At 47.0% G+C, this 16947-nt stretch overlaps 1 protein-coding gene across 8 annotated transcripts in view; it reads right to left on the bottom strand.

The window, feature by feature from the left end:
- Window positions 1–16947, bottom strand: part of EBF1 (EBF transcription factor 1) — a 347143-nt gene that overhangs the window by 322734 nt on the left and 7462 nt on the right. For all 8 annotated transcript variants that reach the window (XM_075900634.2, XM_075900635.2, XM_075900636.2 and 5 more), the window contains exon 5: window positions 9620–9693. In XM_075900634.2, the coding sequence (XP_075756749.1) occupies window positions 9620–9693 (74 nt within the window). The remainder of the gene's footprint in view (window positions 1–9619; window positions 9694–16947) is intronic.

The raw sequence follows: 16947 nt of genomic DNA, 5'->3' as shown, positions 1-16947 counted from the left end.
GACTATTCCTTGTTTACATTTTTCCAGTTACCGACTAACTCTGCTACCCCTCTGAAGCTAGAGAAATGGTCTGAGGTAAATAGGATGAAGTTTAATAAGGACAAATGCAAAGTGCTCGACTTAGGAAGGAACAAACCATTTCACACATACCGAATGGGAAGTCATTGTCTAGAAAGGAGTACTGCGGAAAGGGATCTAGGGGTCAGAGTGGACCACAAGCTAAATATGAGTCAATCATGTGACACTGTTGCAAAAAAAAGCCAACATGGTTCTGGGCTGCATTAACAGGAGTGTTGTGAGCAAGACACAAGAAGTCATTCTTATGCTCTGCTCTGCGCTGAAGGATTGTGTCCAGTTCTGGGCACCACATTTCAAGAAAGTTGTGGAGAGATTGGAGAAGGTCCAGAGAAGAGTAACAAAAATGATAAACGCTCTAGAAAACATGATCTGTGAGGGAAAGCTGAAGGAACTGGGCTTGTTTAGTTTGGAAAAGAGAAGACCGAAAGGGAACATGATAGCGGTTTTCAAGTACCTAAAAGGGTGTCACAAGGAGGAGAGAGAAAAATTATTCTCCTTGGACTCTGAGGATAGGAGAAACAGCAATAGGCTTAAATTGCAGCAAAGGAGGTTTAGGTTGGACATTCGAAAAAACTTCCTGCCTGTCAGGGTGGTTAAACACTGAAATAAATTGTCTAGGGGGGTTGTGGAACCTCCATCACTGGCGATGTTTAAGAGCAGGTTGGATAGACATCTCTCAGGGATATTCTAGACAGTGCTTGGTCCTGCCATGAGGGCAGGAGACTGGACTCGAAGACTTCTCGAGGTTCATTCCAGTGCTAGTGTTCTATGATTCTATAACAAATACTTTTGTAAGCGTTAGATTTGCTTTGAGTGGAACTAAGTAAAACCGATAACCGTAACTGTAACCTCTATTTTCTATTTCAGCATTCAGGATTAGGGTACCGGTAGGAATTACTGCTACTCTGACTTCCTCAGAGAGGCCTCGTCTAGACTGCAAGCCTCTTTCGAAAGGGGCTTTTTTGAAAGATACTTTCAAAAAAGCCTCTTTCGAAAAAGAGCATCTAGACTACAACCAGTACTTTCGAAAAAGCAAGCCGTGTTTTCGAAAGAGATTACCCAGGCAGTCTGGATGCTCTCTTTCAAAAAAGTACAGTTTGCATTACATCACACCTTTTTTCAAAAGAGCACTTTCGAAAAAAGGCATTCTTCCTTGTAAAACGAGGTTTTCCACGGTCAAAAAACTGCCGCGTTCTTTTGAGTTACTGTCAAAAGAATGCGGCAGCAGTCTAGATGCAAGGGAAGTTTTCAAAAAAAGGCCACTTCTTTTGAAAAAACCCTGTAGTCTAGACACACCCAGAGGGACTATTTTGTTCCTACAGAAGGCGGAAGAACACCAGCACAGGAAGTGGTTATTAGAAATGCCGCACTATATAAATAGCTCTGCTGGGAGTATGACAAAGGTTCTCTTATGCTGCTGAACAATAGAGAAAATAATATACAATAACCCACCAAGACTAGCGAGACAGCCACTAACCACACTAAAAACAACAAACAACAACAAAATGGCTTTACAAACCCAGCCTGTTGAAATGTGGTTTCCAAAAGGGGGTGGGAGAAACAGTTTCAAAGAGGGGGGAAAAATATATAATGCTTCTCACTCTCAAAGCTTCAAGGCAACTATTCAGGATTAAGACTTTTCAAAGGTAATGCATGCACAGGCTGTTCAGTTCTGTGCGAATCACAGTGTTTAGGACAGCCCCCAAAAGTGATCCATTTCACAGTACCATCTCACCCCTGATTCGCCAACAACATTAAAAGCCTCGATACACAAAATATATGAGAATTTAAGAAGGAATAAAATAAGCTTCTAGGCCATGGGAATTTTTTTTGCTGATAAAAAGGAATGGAGCTAGAATACATGGGATGGTGGAATGGACCCAAAACCAAAGTAGGAAAAGCCACTTATATTGTAAATGATTGCACTTGAAGTAGAAGCATTGTTAGCCCAAGTTAAGACACTGTCGTTCTTGTGATTAACATGCAACAGGGCCAGATTCTGGCATTCTAAGACTGCCATGTAGAAGGACGTTGCCCCATGAGTCGTCCCCTGGTTCCAAAAGGATTACTCGTAGAGAAAGATAGCATTGAATAACTAGCGTTATTTCGAAATACTGTCAAGCTGGAGGACTTCTTACCCCGACTCCTATAACCCTCATTGTACGAGGCGTAAGGGACAATAACCCACCACATGCAGATCCCAGTGTCTACACATGACCCAACTGGGGTCTCCTTGGCCTTGGAGGACAGGACAAGGAGCAATGGGAGAATGGTCCACATGAAACCAGTTCCTGGATCATGGCCAAATACCTCACCCTACTGGCGGGCTATGCATGCCCTTTGAAGGAGCCCCCCCATCATGAACAAGTCAAGGGTGGAGTGAAGAAGCATGCCTGAAGATGGGGAGGATCAACACATAGGAAGGCCACAGGGGGGATAGATTTGTTTCATTTCCTTGCAGGGAGAGTTTGCCTTCAAAAGTCCTTGAGTTGCCAATGCATAGGGCTTCCTGAGCAGTCAGGTACCAGTAAACAGGACTAAAGGGTGGGCGAACGCAGCCCTTTGTATTACGTGAAGGCAAAACACCTGGGCACCTGCCCTTCTCCTTGAAGATTTATGAAATATGAGGAAGGGCCAAAATGTTGGGGGTGAAGCATTTTTCCCCTGGTTTCTCTTTGCATTAGGAACTCAAGCATTGTCTAGCCTGGTTTTTCTATGGACAACTGGATGATTAAGACATCACAGCAAGCCTCAATTTGAAACCTCGTACACTGACATGAGAAGTGATTTTTTTCCTCAGTCTGATTCAAACGCTTTAGGTTTTGTTAATAGCTAATTAACACTTGGGATGGCAACTGTCTGTGCTAAATATGCTCCTCCCTCATCCCTTCAACTAAGAACCAAGAAAGCTCCCAATACTCCCAAAGTCCCCCAAGAAATCCTCTAGCTAACCCAGGAAAGATGTGGCTAAATATTCTTCATGCTTCTAAGGTTAAAAAGTACAAAAGAAAGGGGTTTTATTAAGAAATGTTTTTCTTTATACATCAAAATGAGAGTGGGGAAAGGCACAATCCCAATTTTTTTCCCTCCCTTGAAGATCACTTTTCAAAACACGATTTTCATAGGAAGAGCCAAAAAGAAACATGCTATGCACATGGGTTTAGTTGGAACATAAGAGCGGCCAGACCGGGTCAGACCAAAGGTCCATCCAGTCCAGTGTCCTGTCTGCCCGACCTAACCCCCATGAATTTATCTAGTTCTTTTTTGAACCCTGTTAGGGTATGCCTACATTGCAATGCTATTTTGGGATACTGGAGTATCCCGAAACATCCATCCTGCATCTACATAGCAAGCCCATTATTTTGGGCTCGCTATTCTGACATCCCTGTAAACCTCATTCTGTGAGGAGTAAGGGACATTTTGGAATAGCGCTTTATTTCGAAACTTGGTCCTGGGTAGACAGCTCCAAATAATGAAATAAGCTATTTTGAAATAGCATCGAAATAAGATCTGCAATGTGCATAGCTCAAATTGAATATCTTACTTTGAGTTACAGTGCTGTGGAGATGCACCTTTAAATTCCTGGACTTCACAACATCCTCTGGCAAGGAGTTCCACAAGTTAACTGTGTGCTGCATAAAGAAACCCTTCCTTCTATTTATTTTAAACCTGCTACCTATTAATTTCATTTGGTGACCCCTCACTCTTAAGCAACACACATTAAAACCAACCAAGAGGCTCCTAACCAATTCTAACCTGAACACAGGAGAAAGAGAGTATGCTGAGAGAGCCGTCTCATTTCGCTGTTCCTGCTCCCTTTACTTTCTTCTCCCTCCCTGTTTCAGATAGAGGCTGCTCTCCTTCATGTAGCCTACTTCCTCCCAGAGGCATAGCGAGGGTGTTATGCCCCCAGGGGCAAAGGCAAAATTTGTGCGCTGCCCCCATGAAGCAGGCCTCCAGTTTGGGGCCAGGCTGCGCATGCACTAACTCGCTGGTGAAGATGGAGGAGGGTGGGGCTGGGGGCGGCAGGCGGAAAAGGAGCAGGCAAGCTGAGGGATACCAGGAGGAACAGAGGGGGACTAAATTGGCATCCCCCTAGCATGGCGCCCTGGGGCAACTGTCCCCTCCCCCACTACTTCCTGCCTTCTTCACCCCAGTACCACCTGTATCCTCCCTCCTGTGAGCTGTTGGCTAGCATGGCCCCCGACGCTTGCCTTGCCTAGCGCCGACCATGACTGGTGCTTGTGCTGGTGGAAAGGGAAGGGGCAGCTCATGAGGAGCCTTCTCCCTTTGCACACGCATGGCAAAGGTCTCTTGGAATCACAGGCCGGGCGCTTGGGAACCCAAGGACTAGGAAGCATAGAGGGACTAGAAGCTACGCATCTCCCGTTCTGGAGCTGCCGTGGAAACAGCTGGGGGAGGCAGGGCGGGGAGCCACAGACAGTCCTGGCATGCGGAATTGCTCCCAACGCTCAGCCCTGCTCGTTGGCTCTCCTGGAGGGGAGCGGCACCCGCCACGCAAGGCTGCCTGCACCAGGGAGCCCTGAACGCAACTTCTCCGCAGCATGCGAACCCCAACGTGAGTCGTCCGCAGGGCGCAGCACCGCAGCTCCACACTCCATCCCCGCCCCCAGCTCACAGAAAACCAGGGAGCAGCAGCAGGCCCAGGGGAGGGGAGAGAGGTTTCACGTGCGGCCTCCCGCCCCCCAGCACAATCTCACTGATCGTCCCCATGCTCCGGAGGGTCACACCCGCCCATGGCCCCCCACTGCCCCAAGCGGGAGCCGGGTGTAGGACCACAGCTTGGGGAGGTGGACAGCAGTGAGGGGGCCCAGGCTGGCGGCTTAGGGCTGGGGCCGGGCACAGGGCTGGGGCTGGGCACAGGGCTGCAGCCGACCTGAGGAGGGAGGCCAGAAGCCAGGCCTGCAGCCAGGTGCAGTTCCACTCCATCCCTGCCCCCGCTTCATCCCTGGGCCAGGAACGGAGCCTCGGCCTTCAGCTAAGGCTGGGAACAGGGACAGGCAAGTGTGGGGCCGGGAATCTGGCTGGGGGACAGACAGGGGCAGGGCTGGGGGAAGGGAGGGGCCAGGTGTTGCTCAGGCCCTGCCGTGCCCCCCTCAGAACTGCCCTCCATGCCCCCTCAGGGGGTGCACCCCACTCTGCTCTGGAGGTGGGAGCATGCACAGTCTGCTGCCACCCAGGAGCTGTGAGTGACAAAAGCATGCTCAGAGCAGACGGCATCCTCCCAGGAGTGAGATGCCCAACTCTACTGAGCATGTGCAAATGGAGTTTTTTGAAGAGGATGTTAACTTGGCCAAATAGGGGGGATTTTTATGGGGCTGGCACAAGGCCGCAGTCTGAGGCCAAGACAACCTTCTGCGCTCATGGGAGAGTTTCTCAGCTCAGCAACGGTAATTTTTTTTTTTTTAATACATGGACAAGCCTATGTTTCCTGCCTTCATTCTTGGAAATGGCAGAGCCATGCTACTTCAACGTTCCCCAAAATGCACCTGTTGCCATTCACCGTGCACGGGACATTTCAGCCTCAGTTATTTAATTTTGGCAAAGTTATAACCAACCCAAACCAGAGTTTTACACAGGAAAGCGTCAGGCAAGTCTAACTATACATGGTCCCTATTTTCACTGCCTCTGCGAAGAACCAATTCCATGGAGCCAATGAATTCTTCCCAATTGTTACCATGTCAGCCCAATGGACAGCCTTATTGTGTAATCCGCAAAGCGCAACAAAATCCCTACAAACGCCTGAAATGTAGCTCGGGCCCGCTTTTCGGCAACTAGCAAGAGGCTTTCCTGTATATTTGAATTCTTTGTCTTATCTACCCCAGAGTTTTAGTGCACTATAAATAAACAGCTTTTGTCACATCAATGCAAAGTTTTATTGTGCAGTTAGTCTTGATAGAAAGCTCTGCAGAAAGTTGTTTAGGAATTTAATATCGAAAACAAGCTATTTTAAAATACAGAGCCCTCTCTATTTCATGTCTGAAATGAAGAAATTTCATCTTAGGGAGAGCAAGCTGTCTTTCACACCATATGGCTAATGGTAGTGCATAGCAATTAGCTGGGCTGATTAATGGGGAACAGACTCTAATTTTATGCTTATAATTGAGGCTGCATTTGCACCCCTGGTGCAAATTCAACACATCCCCACCTCCACTTACAACAGGCAAGAAATCAAGAGAAATAGAACGGTGTACACTGTGGAGAGATGGTTTTTTTCCTCCACAGTCCCCTAAAGAGCATCACATTTGCAATTTAAAAGAGTGTTAGCAACACAATAGATGACAGATTTGTGTAATAAGGTCAAGCACCCTAGTAAACAAACAGCACCCCTTACAAATCTCGAGGCAGCCAGGAAAATCGTAAACTTTAACATCTGCAATATGAAATTTGAATTTGGTTTCTTCCCATCAGGCAGGCAACATTTGCCTGCGGTGGTCTGAATTCTTTTTCTCCCCCATACTTTTTGTTTTAGAAAAAATACAAAAGCAATTCATGGTAAAGACAGACAAGTGCAATAAAGAGTTTGAGCCAATGAATGTTAAGAACAAATATAAACTGCATAGAGAGATGGAAAGACCGCATCTGAGTGTCAGTTTTTTCAGCATTCCAATAATGGAATAAATTTTATCTGGGTCAAAGTATATTGACATGAGTGTAAATCTTCGATGTCGATAAACATTGGACTTTGGGTGAAATCTATCCGTGTGTATATTCTGCAAGTTTTTTACAAAAAGTATGTCTAGGAAAATGAATGCATCGGTGTCTCTGTAATTCCTACTCTTTCAAAGAGAGACAAGGTGGGCGAGGGAGTGTCTTTTATTGGAGTAACTTCTATGGGGGAAAAAGACAAGCTTTCTGGCTCCACGGAGCTCTTACGGGCTTTCAAAGGAGTGTGCAGGGAGATTTCTGCCAGCACTGGCTCTGCAGAAAATGAAGCCGCACTTGACTGGGTTCCGAATGGGGATTTGGTTCTGCGCCAAGAGAAGTTATGGGGAGCTGTGCTGTTGTCTTCAATAGCGGGACAGTCAGGTCCTTGATGCAGAATGATTATTATTTGTATTGTGGTACCACCCAGAGGCCCTTAATTAGGTGCACAGACAGACAGATAGGCACAGAGGAGTAGCTGTGTTAGCCTGTAACTTTCAAAAAATGAGTAGTCTTATATATGTGTGTGTATAATATACACACACACACACACGTAGTTATACGTATATATAGTGTTAGTCCTGTAGCACCTTAAAGACTACACATTTTTTTGTTTTGTTTTGTTGTTTTTTGGAAGGGGGTTGTTTTGTTTTTGTTGGGGGGGGGGTTGCGTGCAGGGGGGGGGTTTAGACATAGAAGCAGACAACCCTTGCCCAAAAAGCCCAGAATTTAAAAAGAAATCAGCCTATTATTCAGTAACATCAGCCCATATGGGTACCGACCCTCCAAACACTCCAGCAGGTGTTTAATTTCAGTCAAGGGACCAGTGCCGCCATTGTTGTTCTAGGACCGTGGGGGCCAACCCACTAGCCACATGTGGCTATTTGGCTGGTTGAGTGTGGCTAGCTGGCTCTCCAAATTACGTACATTTTCAGAAGAACGTGGCTAGTTCGCTGTAGCAGTAGCCACTGTACTGATTGGTATGCAGCCACAGAACTGCTTGGCTATCACGGCTCTCAGATGACCTATGCGTGCGCCACTCAGGGGCCCTGTGCCGTGAGGTGAGTTCATTGCTGAGTCTCCAAACGGCAGGTCGAGCAAACAGGCCCACGTATTTTAGGGGGATCTTGGGCTGCTGACAGGACTCTGCTGCCGTTGGTTAACCAAGAACAGGCTGGGAGTTCTTAGTAGAGTGAAATCCCAGAGCAGCACCCGGCGCCGCTCGCAGGCCTCGGTCCGCGCCCGACATCCCATACCAGAACTGATCATTTCCCTAGCACTGTGGGGAGCCACAGAGGCAGCAGAATCACTGCCGTCCTGCTACCCGAGGGTCTCTCCCCCAGACGGGCCAGGCAAGGATCCTAGCCCACTTGCTCCCATGCATGCTGTAAGGGAAGAACACCGCACCACACGAGAGCTGGGGGTTAAGGGGGAAGCTGGTGGCTTCACAGTAGTGCGGATCTATGGATACAAGCGTCAGGAGAAGGCCCAGCTGGGGAAGGCAAGCCCAAACCCTGCCCCTTCTGCCCAAAGCCACACCCCTTTCTCCATGACCACGCCCCTTCCACAATCTTCCCTCCCCCAGCCAAGCCCCAGCCAATCCCAGCCCTCGAGCTCAATCCTTCCTGGCCACCTGGAGGGGCAGAGCTGCCACTCCAGGCCCCCAATGCAGGGAGTTTGGGGAAGGCAATGCCTTCTCTTGCCTACATCACCCACCACCCATGTCTACCCAAGTGGTAGGCTCCGGTGGTGCCGAATCTGCCTGGAGATTTGCCCAGGCACACTCGCATCCACAGCCAAAGCTCATTCACCCAGATGCAGGCATCAGGGCTTGGGCCCAAACTGCTACTTTTTAGTAAATATTCTTCGGAGGCCACCGTGCATGCAAAGACTAAGTTGGAGTTTTTCACTGCTCCGAACCATAAGCGGCTGCCACGCTTCCCTGTGCCGCGCTGCAGAAGTCCATCTTTATTGCGTGGCTACATTTAACATAGAACTGCTGTGCCCTCTGAGCCTGCAAAACTCCCACGAATGCTCCCGGGATGGCAGGTTTGGGGTCACTCACATGTTCGGAGGACTCTGTGAAAAGTTCTCCTGGGTCATAAAGAGAAAACGGGAGGGAAGAACTCTTACCAGCTAGAAGAGAGCCAGAGCCAGCCACCAGCTACAAAACGGCCACGTTAAGGAGAGTCAAGGCTTGGCTCTGCCAAGTGTAAAGGGCCAGCCCCAGAAAGGACGCTGGGGTTAGGGAGAGAGAGTTCCTAAAAAGAGAGCAGAGCTGCGAAGGGGCAAACGAGGAAACGAAGGAGAAAAGAGGATTTCCTGCCCCACGGTTGATATTTTGATATCACCAGTTGCACAGAGCGCTCACTAACTTCACCCACACTGACACGCGCAAGCCCCAGGAAAGACAAACTGCAAGGAAGGTTTGTGTTAAGTGGGAGAAGAGAGAGCTATAAATTTCAAGCCTGAACCCAGCTGAATTAAAGCCACCTGGGCCATCAACAGCACGCTTTGTCATGTGATTAGTGCCGGCACAATGGTTGGGAGGATAAATAATTACAGCGAGCAAGACTGAAATTTATTTATTTATTTATTTTTGGCGGGGAAACATATACTGGGCCCATTAATGCTAAGGTGTCTAAATGCAAACCAGTAGCAGCCTCCGAAGGACAAACCTTTATAAATAATCGAAAACGGGTCTGATGGCTGAGGCTTTGCTGCTAATTACATGAGCGGAATGCTCTTATTTTGGGGCTGTTGCAGGCAGGACAGACACGCTTAAGTCCTAAAATAGCTCCAGGGCCAACCTAGATTTGGAGAGACAAATTCATCTTCTCTTTTGCTAATTAACTGGAAACAGGATCTTTCTTACCTGCACATTATTTCATGCGTGAGCAGAACTCTGCACATTTCGGGGTTCTTGTCTTGGCCTTCATACACTATCGCCTAGAAACAAAACACAGTTTTAGCTCCACGCCACTCTGAATTTGGAGAATATAAAATGCACCACCACATTCTGAATGCTGAACTAGTGTTGCCGGCTAGATGCCTTGTTTAAACAGACTGTGTGATCATACAGACGGTGTCGGGATTTGGAGTTAGAGAACACAGGCTGACTAGAGTTAGTTTCCCTCCTCTCTTGTTTCAACCGATACCTCAGGCACATCTTCAGAGCAGCAACTAGGACGGGCTTTTTGAGTCGTGGAGACAACCACCGATTTCCTTTTAGTTCAGAATGAAATGTAGACCCACAAGCCAAAAGGACTGATAGCAATTTCAGGCCTATTCTAAACACACACACACACACACACAAGCCAAAAGGGCTGACAGTAGGGTTGCCAGGTGTCTGGTTTTGAACCAGACAGTCCAGTATTTGAGCTTTCTGTTCGGGAAACAAATTGAGAAAATATAAATGAGAAAATAGAAATGTCTGGTGTTTTCTAAATAAGATGTAATGCAGATTGTGATGTAATATCAGTGTCGTGTATTTTTGTTGAAACCATCTGGCAACCCGAGTGGATAGCAACTTTGGGCCTATTCTAAACACACACACACACACACACACACACACACACACACACACACACGAGCCAAAAGGGCTGATAGCAACTTCAGGCCTATTCTCAACACACACACACACACACACACACACACACGAGCCAAAAGGGCTGATAGCAACTTCGGGCCTATTCTAAACACACACGCCTCATGCATTTTTAATTCCAAAAGCAAGCATGTGGCCTTGCCCGTACACTTTTCCTACTAGCTACTGCAAAGCTTGGGGTCTGATGGATTCTCACTCCCGCCCCACAATGCTTGGTGGCTTGACAGAGGCAAAAACGAGATGAAAATCAGGCTCATTGAGTGTGAAGCCCACTAGGGAGTGGGTGAGAATAAAACACGGAGGCCTGGACACAGGAAGCTGAGCGGAGCTGGCAGGCAAAGCCAAAGTGCTGGGAATACGACAGGCCCCCTCTAACCCAGGGTCTCCCTCTGAAACACACGCACCAAGGGCACCTGGGCAAAGGGGGGCTGGAAATGGGCTGGCACTGGAGGCCAGGCTGAGCGCACAGAGCGGACTTAGGAAGGGTTTCTACCTGCTTGGCAGCAAGGAGTGTGCCCAGAGCAGCAGCAGCGCTGCCTCTGCAGCTGGTAGCAAGAAGGGATGATCTATCGCTATTGGCTTGCCCTAGAAAACGTTTAAACTAGGTCAGCGCCGTCTCACAATGTCACCCAGACACGGCACAACCCCGCCCGTTGCTGCCAGCACCCCGCGCACGGCTCCCTGCGGGGGAGCCAATGAACGTGCACATGGGCGCTGGATAACACTTCCAAAAGCTCCTACAGAATGTCCAAAGGGATTTAGGCTCCTACGTCCCTTGGGGTGACATTTTCCAAAGCCCCTAAGTCCCCACCACCCACACCCAGAAGGGTCTGCCCCTCCCAGGTTCCCAGAGAAGTCTTATCATGGCCGCCATGTGGGGCCAACGCTCTGTGGCGCCTAGGGGAAGAGAAGCAACTCTCCCCCGGGAAAGGTAATGAGGGAACAGCAGAGACGGAGGGTCCCACCCAGCTGAGGACAGCCTGGGAGCCACAGGGGTTGCAGTACAGTTCCTCAGGCCTGGCAGTGTTGCCTAGTGGGTAGTGCACTAGACTGGGGGTGAGGAGACCTGTGCCCTCCCTCATTTTGTCACAAATGCAATTCAGTTAACGCAAGAAAATCTCAGGTGGAAATTCTGCGAGGTGGACAGCATGGATCCAGAACCGCCTTTCCCAGGGACCCCGCCGGAGGAGTCAATACGCCCTTCAGAAGCGCTCTCCCATTCCTCGGTAACCTTTACTTGTACTAGTGCAATAGAGCATGGATACCCGGGGAACCTTCATGTCGCTGGTCAATTCAGCTAGTAGACCCTCACGCGGATGCTCGGAGAGGAAACAGGTTTGCTTCGTACAAACTGCCCCCATATATTTCTGACCCAGTTAAATGAAAGGTACAGAAAATGCAACTGAGCAACACATGATGAAGTCCCTGAAATCAGCAATAAAATAATGGCGGTAAATAAAAGTCTCTTCTGGTGCAAGGTAACATGAAAATGGAAATATGGAAACCGATAAGAAGTAACAAATTGAGGCCTCTTAATAGATGATAAAAAGAGATAATGATCGACTGGTTTGCGTTCAAAAATCTCTCCCATTGACATCGATAAGAGCCTTCCTACACAGAGCCATGCATCTTACGCACCAGTTGTGTGTAATATTAACAACACGCATTAGAATATAAGCGCAGCCAGGCGGGGTCAGACCAAAGGTCCATCCAGCCCAGCGTCCTGTCTGCCCACAGTGGCCAGTGCCAGGTGCTCCAGAGCGAGTGAATGCAACCAGGAAACATCCCGTGATTCCCTCCCCAGTCACCCATTCCCAGCCTCTGACACACAGAGGCGAGAGACACCATTCCTACCCACCCTGGTTAATAAGCATTGATGGACTTAACCTCCATGAATCTATCTAGCTCTTTTTTGAACCCTGTTAAAGTCCTGGCCTCCACAACCTCCTCTGGCAAGGAGTTCCACAGGTTGACCGTGCGGCTGCATGAAGAAAAACTTCCTTCTGTGTGTTTTAAAACTGCTACCTATTCATTTCTTTTGGTGACTCCTAGTTCTTATATTCTGGGAACAAGTCAATAACTTTTCTTTATTCCCTTTCTCCACCCCAGTCATGATTGAGCAATTCCACAAATAATATCCGGGATTGCTCTGTGTTGTCCTTGCATAAGATCCAGGCTCATTTCCATTGCATTGCTCCAGTTGTAGTATGTTTCCCTTCAAAGCAAGCACCAGTGTGGTTTTGCTGCGAGGAGAACTAGAAAGACGTGAAATACTCCGTTTCCCAGCATTCCACTGGCGGTCACTCCAGCAGGTGTGGCACTTCCCCACAGGTCTCTGGACCCATCTCCCGTCAGTTCACAAACTCGTCAAGGCTGCTGCCAGTGCTGACATTCAGCACTTGTCAGAAGCCTGGTCCCACAAGCCCAGCCCTCCCGTCCTTACGGGAGTCAACGCCCACTGAAGTCACAGCCCCTAGCAGGATTGGGCCCTTCGTTTCCAATCAGCCTGCAGGAAAGCCGCAGGGGGGTTGAAAGATGGGCTGCACTTGTTAATGTTTGACACGGTCCCAGGGGGTGGAGCAAACCCAGAGAAGGTGGAGGTCACTCAGCTGGGAGGGTCGATTATACCACCAGGCAGACCGGGGGAGAGGGGAGCTTTTCAAACAGTAATTCCCATGCACCAATTATTGTGCCGAGAGCTTGCACCTGCTGGGCAACAAAAAAGCTGAAAAGGTGGGAGGCAGAAAAATTGTTCTCCATGGCCTCTGAGGACAGGACAAGAAGCAATGGGCTGAAACTGCAGCAAGGGAGGTTTGGGCTGGACATTCGGAAAAACTTCCTGCCTGTCAGGGTGGTTAAACGCTGAAATAAGTTGCCTGGGGAGGTTGTGGAATCTCCATCCCTGGAGATATTGAAGAGCAGGTTGGACAGACACCTGTCAGGGATGGTCTAGACAGTGCTTGGTCCTGCCGTGAGGGCAGGGGACTGAACTGGATTCCAGTTCTAGGATTCTATCCCTATTTTATTGTATGTGTCGAATGGGAATCGGGCTGCGTCTTTGTCTGGAAAGTGCAAGGGAAACAAACAGCTCAACTAGACGATCGATCCAGGGGCTCAACTCAGAATGTGACTGCAAAACTGGGAGAGAGCAAAAGTTACCCCCAAATCAAGTCACTGCACAGAGAGGCACCAGACCACTCCTGACACCCGCGGATGGGCCAAACGCCTGCTGAAATCACTGGGCATGCCCTTTCACATCATGCAGAATTGCACAAGATGAGCCAGCAAGAATTTCACCCAAGAAATGGCATCAGGATTTGGCCCATTACGGTTAAGCCCTGCTATTTTTAAAAAATAGGGTTCAGCTAACATGGGCCAACCTTGTGCCCACCAAAGTCAACGAGAGCAGGATGAGGTCTGCCAAAAACTACCAATGAGGACAAGTTAATTTAATTTCCTCTTTTCCTTTTCTTCCTCTCCTTTCTTCCTGCCACGATGCTTACTTAACCTCCAGGTACCTGCTTAAATAACCTAACTAAATAGCAATAATGAACATGCAGAGTCAACAGTGTGGTACCTAATCACCTTGTCTGTTGTGTTTATCGTCAGTGATCCTCTGCTCGGAAGCATGACGTTCTTAAGCCTTCCAGTGCATTAACTGTTAGATTTTTGCTTTGTTTGCACTTGACTATTGTTCCTGAAGGGATACCGATAGTAACATGAAAAAAAAAAAGAGGACTCTGGCGTCTTCTTGGTTGCGAGTACATGGGATTGATCAGAAACTTATTTTCCAAACAAGTTGCCTCAACTTCACCCAAACCCAGATTATATTCCCCAGCTTCTTTGTGCAGAAGAATCATTCATTTACATGAAGCACACATCCAGTGGCCTGACAATAAAACGATTACCCGATGGGTCTATTGTTACTCTACGCACTCTCAGACTGTGCTGTTATAAAAAAAATGATTTCTACAATTTGTTTTGGAAAGGAAACAGGAACTGCTAAAGTTTCAGATCTTTACAGCTGCTACAAACCCAGATTATTTTACAGGAAGACGCTAAAATGGTGCTGCTGTGAAAAAAAATCAGTTTTGCATTAAGTAAAGGCATTATTTCGCCAAAACTATCTTTGTTTTCCCACATTTTTTTTTCCGTCTTCATTTGTGCCGTCTGAGCTGCGGCATGGGTTATTGTATCAGGATTCAGCTTGAGCTCAGGCATAATCATAATCATGCCAAACAGTGATCAGATTGAACAAAGAATTAAAGTGAAAGTTACTGTGTACAAAGTTAGATCAGTGTGTGGGGGGGGGGTGAGTGTGGGACTAAAAATAAGTCTGCAAATACACACCGGAATCACATGGCAAAAGAACGCCAAAAGGAAATACACGGTTATATATTTTGTTTTTCCCCCTTCTTCTTTACTTTGATTGTAGTTTTAATTCAATGTATTTCCTACAATGGGAAGAAACTTTAGAAGGGGTTCTCCTTCTTGCTCTGTGTCAAAACATTCGCCTCAAACTTTACTTTCCATTTTGTAAAACCTTACTCCTATGAGTAACCTTCATACAAGAAGTCCACCGAGTAAGAGCTACTCATGCAAAAGAGCTAGCAAGATTGGCCCATAATAGAATAGTGCCAGATACAGATTTCAATTAAATGAAAAAGAATATGAAGTATCAGCTGTAGAACACTAATTTCCAGAATATGAAAATTACTAAACGGGGCACACTACAGTCAGTCCTAGACTTCACTTTTCCAGGGGCACCAGATCCATAGGGAAAAAAGAAATATCAAATTAAGGGTCTAGCACCCCCCGTGAAGAACAAAGGTAAAAGCTGCCAGAGTAAAGACTGCAGGATGGAGCCATGAAATAAGTGGGGAATAATCTAGAACGGTACAGAGCCGGATTTTGCTGTCTGCTACTCAAGAGTAATCCAAATTTATGCCAGTATTAACTGAGGGCAAAATATGGCTCCCGGTGTCAATTTACCAGTCAAGCACTCCTGTTTTCAGAACAGGATTAGAAACAACCCTGAAGGAATGAGATCATATTGAGTATATTTGGTTATGACACAGCCTTGATTTACAAGAGAGAGAGAGAGAGCGCATGTACCAAAAGCCATGCTCTGTTAAATGCTTCATTTATGTGTCACAACACAAAATGCCTCATTCATTGAAATAAAGGAGAATGAAAAACAATCAGATTTTTAAAAAGCGGCTCTTCTTAAAGAGGGGACTAAAAGGAATGTTGGGCAGAGATGTAGAGATTTATACATGTGTCCACACGGGCATATATGTACAGGGTGCGGGGAAAATTCTGACCCCATTTAAATCAATGGCAGTTTGGCAATTGATTTCAATGGGGCCATGACTTCTCCCAGAAAGAGTTATAGCTATCTCACCTATATATAAAATGCTGTCAGCTATAAGAGTGCAATACATTATTTTGACTCAGAATGATTGATTAACCATTAATGACCTAATTCTGCCCTCCTTACCCAGGCAAAATTCCCAATGATTCCAGTCGGGATTTCGCCTGCATACCTGATGCAGTACCGGATCCCAAAGAGAGTGGATTTAATTCTTTCTGTTAAGCTCTAACTAGAATTCAGTAACATCTCATTATTGTATGCAATCTCTCTCCATCTCCGATGTGCCAGTCAGCTTTGTAACTTATTCATACAAATTAAATACATTTCTCTCGCCTAATATGTTCATTTTTAATGGTTCCCAAACATTCACATGGAAACAGCTCTAGCGTAAATATCCCAGAACAAATGGCTGTATGCTACACAGGAGGCAGCAGTTGGGCTGCCAGACTGGGAATGCACTAGGCCATCTGGCTTCAGCAGGCTCTCCAAAATCCTCAGCTTTGTTTTCTCCCCCAGACTCCAAACAACACATTTTCCACTGTGATGAGTTTACATTTTCCCAAACACAGGTTCTGGTCGTGCATGCAAATTCCCAACTTCTCTCTTCCTTTCTGCACAAGAAAATTAGAATCACCTGCGCTTTTGACATGTTACCAAAGGAATACGAAAGCTGCAAAAATTGGGCACGGTGTCATCTTGCCCTATCGGGGAGGGGGGGATGTTTTGTTTCGTGTTTTTGCTGCATCCCTGTTACTCTACCGAGTCTTTTTGGAATGCATTGATAACGGTTTCTTTACACAAATGCGTGACTGCCAACGAAGAATCTGGTTAGGGCACCAAAGGGAGAGCTGGTCAAATATCTGCAGGATGTGATCAAGCAATCCACAGGAAAAAAAAACACACTTGGAACTAGAGTTTAAAGAACTGGACAAAAAAAATCAAAACAAACAAAGTGCGTAAGGCCTAAACGAAGGACTTAGTAGGACTCTGGATAGTGGACTTGACTTGCAATATCTCAGATTTCTTAGCCTTATTTCTGTTCACCGGATCTCTATGTGCATGAACAGATGAAATAAAGGGAAGGGAACAGGGAAATATTTACGATTTAGTTCCTACATGTTTCCTAATAGTAAAATATTCAAACTTTATGGAAACTCAATTGCAGGACTGGGGGACATTTAAATACCTATATCCTTAGTCTTGTCTAAAAGCACCAGTTTTA

The sequence above is a fragment of the Pelodiscus sinensis genome, chromosome 16 (assembly GCF_052426305.1).
Source record: "Pelodiscus sinensis isolate ZL-2025 chromosome 16, ASM5242630v1, whole genome shotgun sequence".
Taxonomy (NCBI): Eukaryota; Metazoa; Chordata; order Testudines; family Trionychidae; genus Pelodiscus; species Pelodiscus sinensis.
Note: the sequence above shows the minus strand (reverse complement) of the source record. Positions and strands in the feature narration are given on the sequence as shown.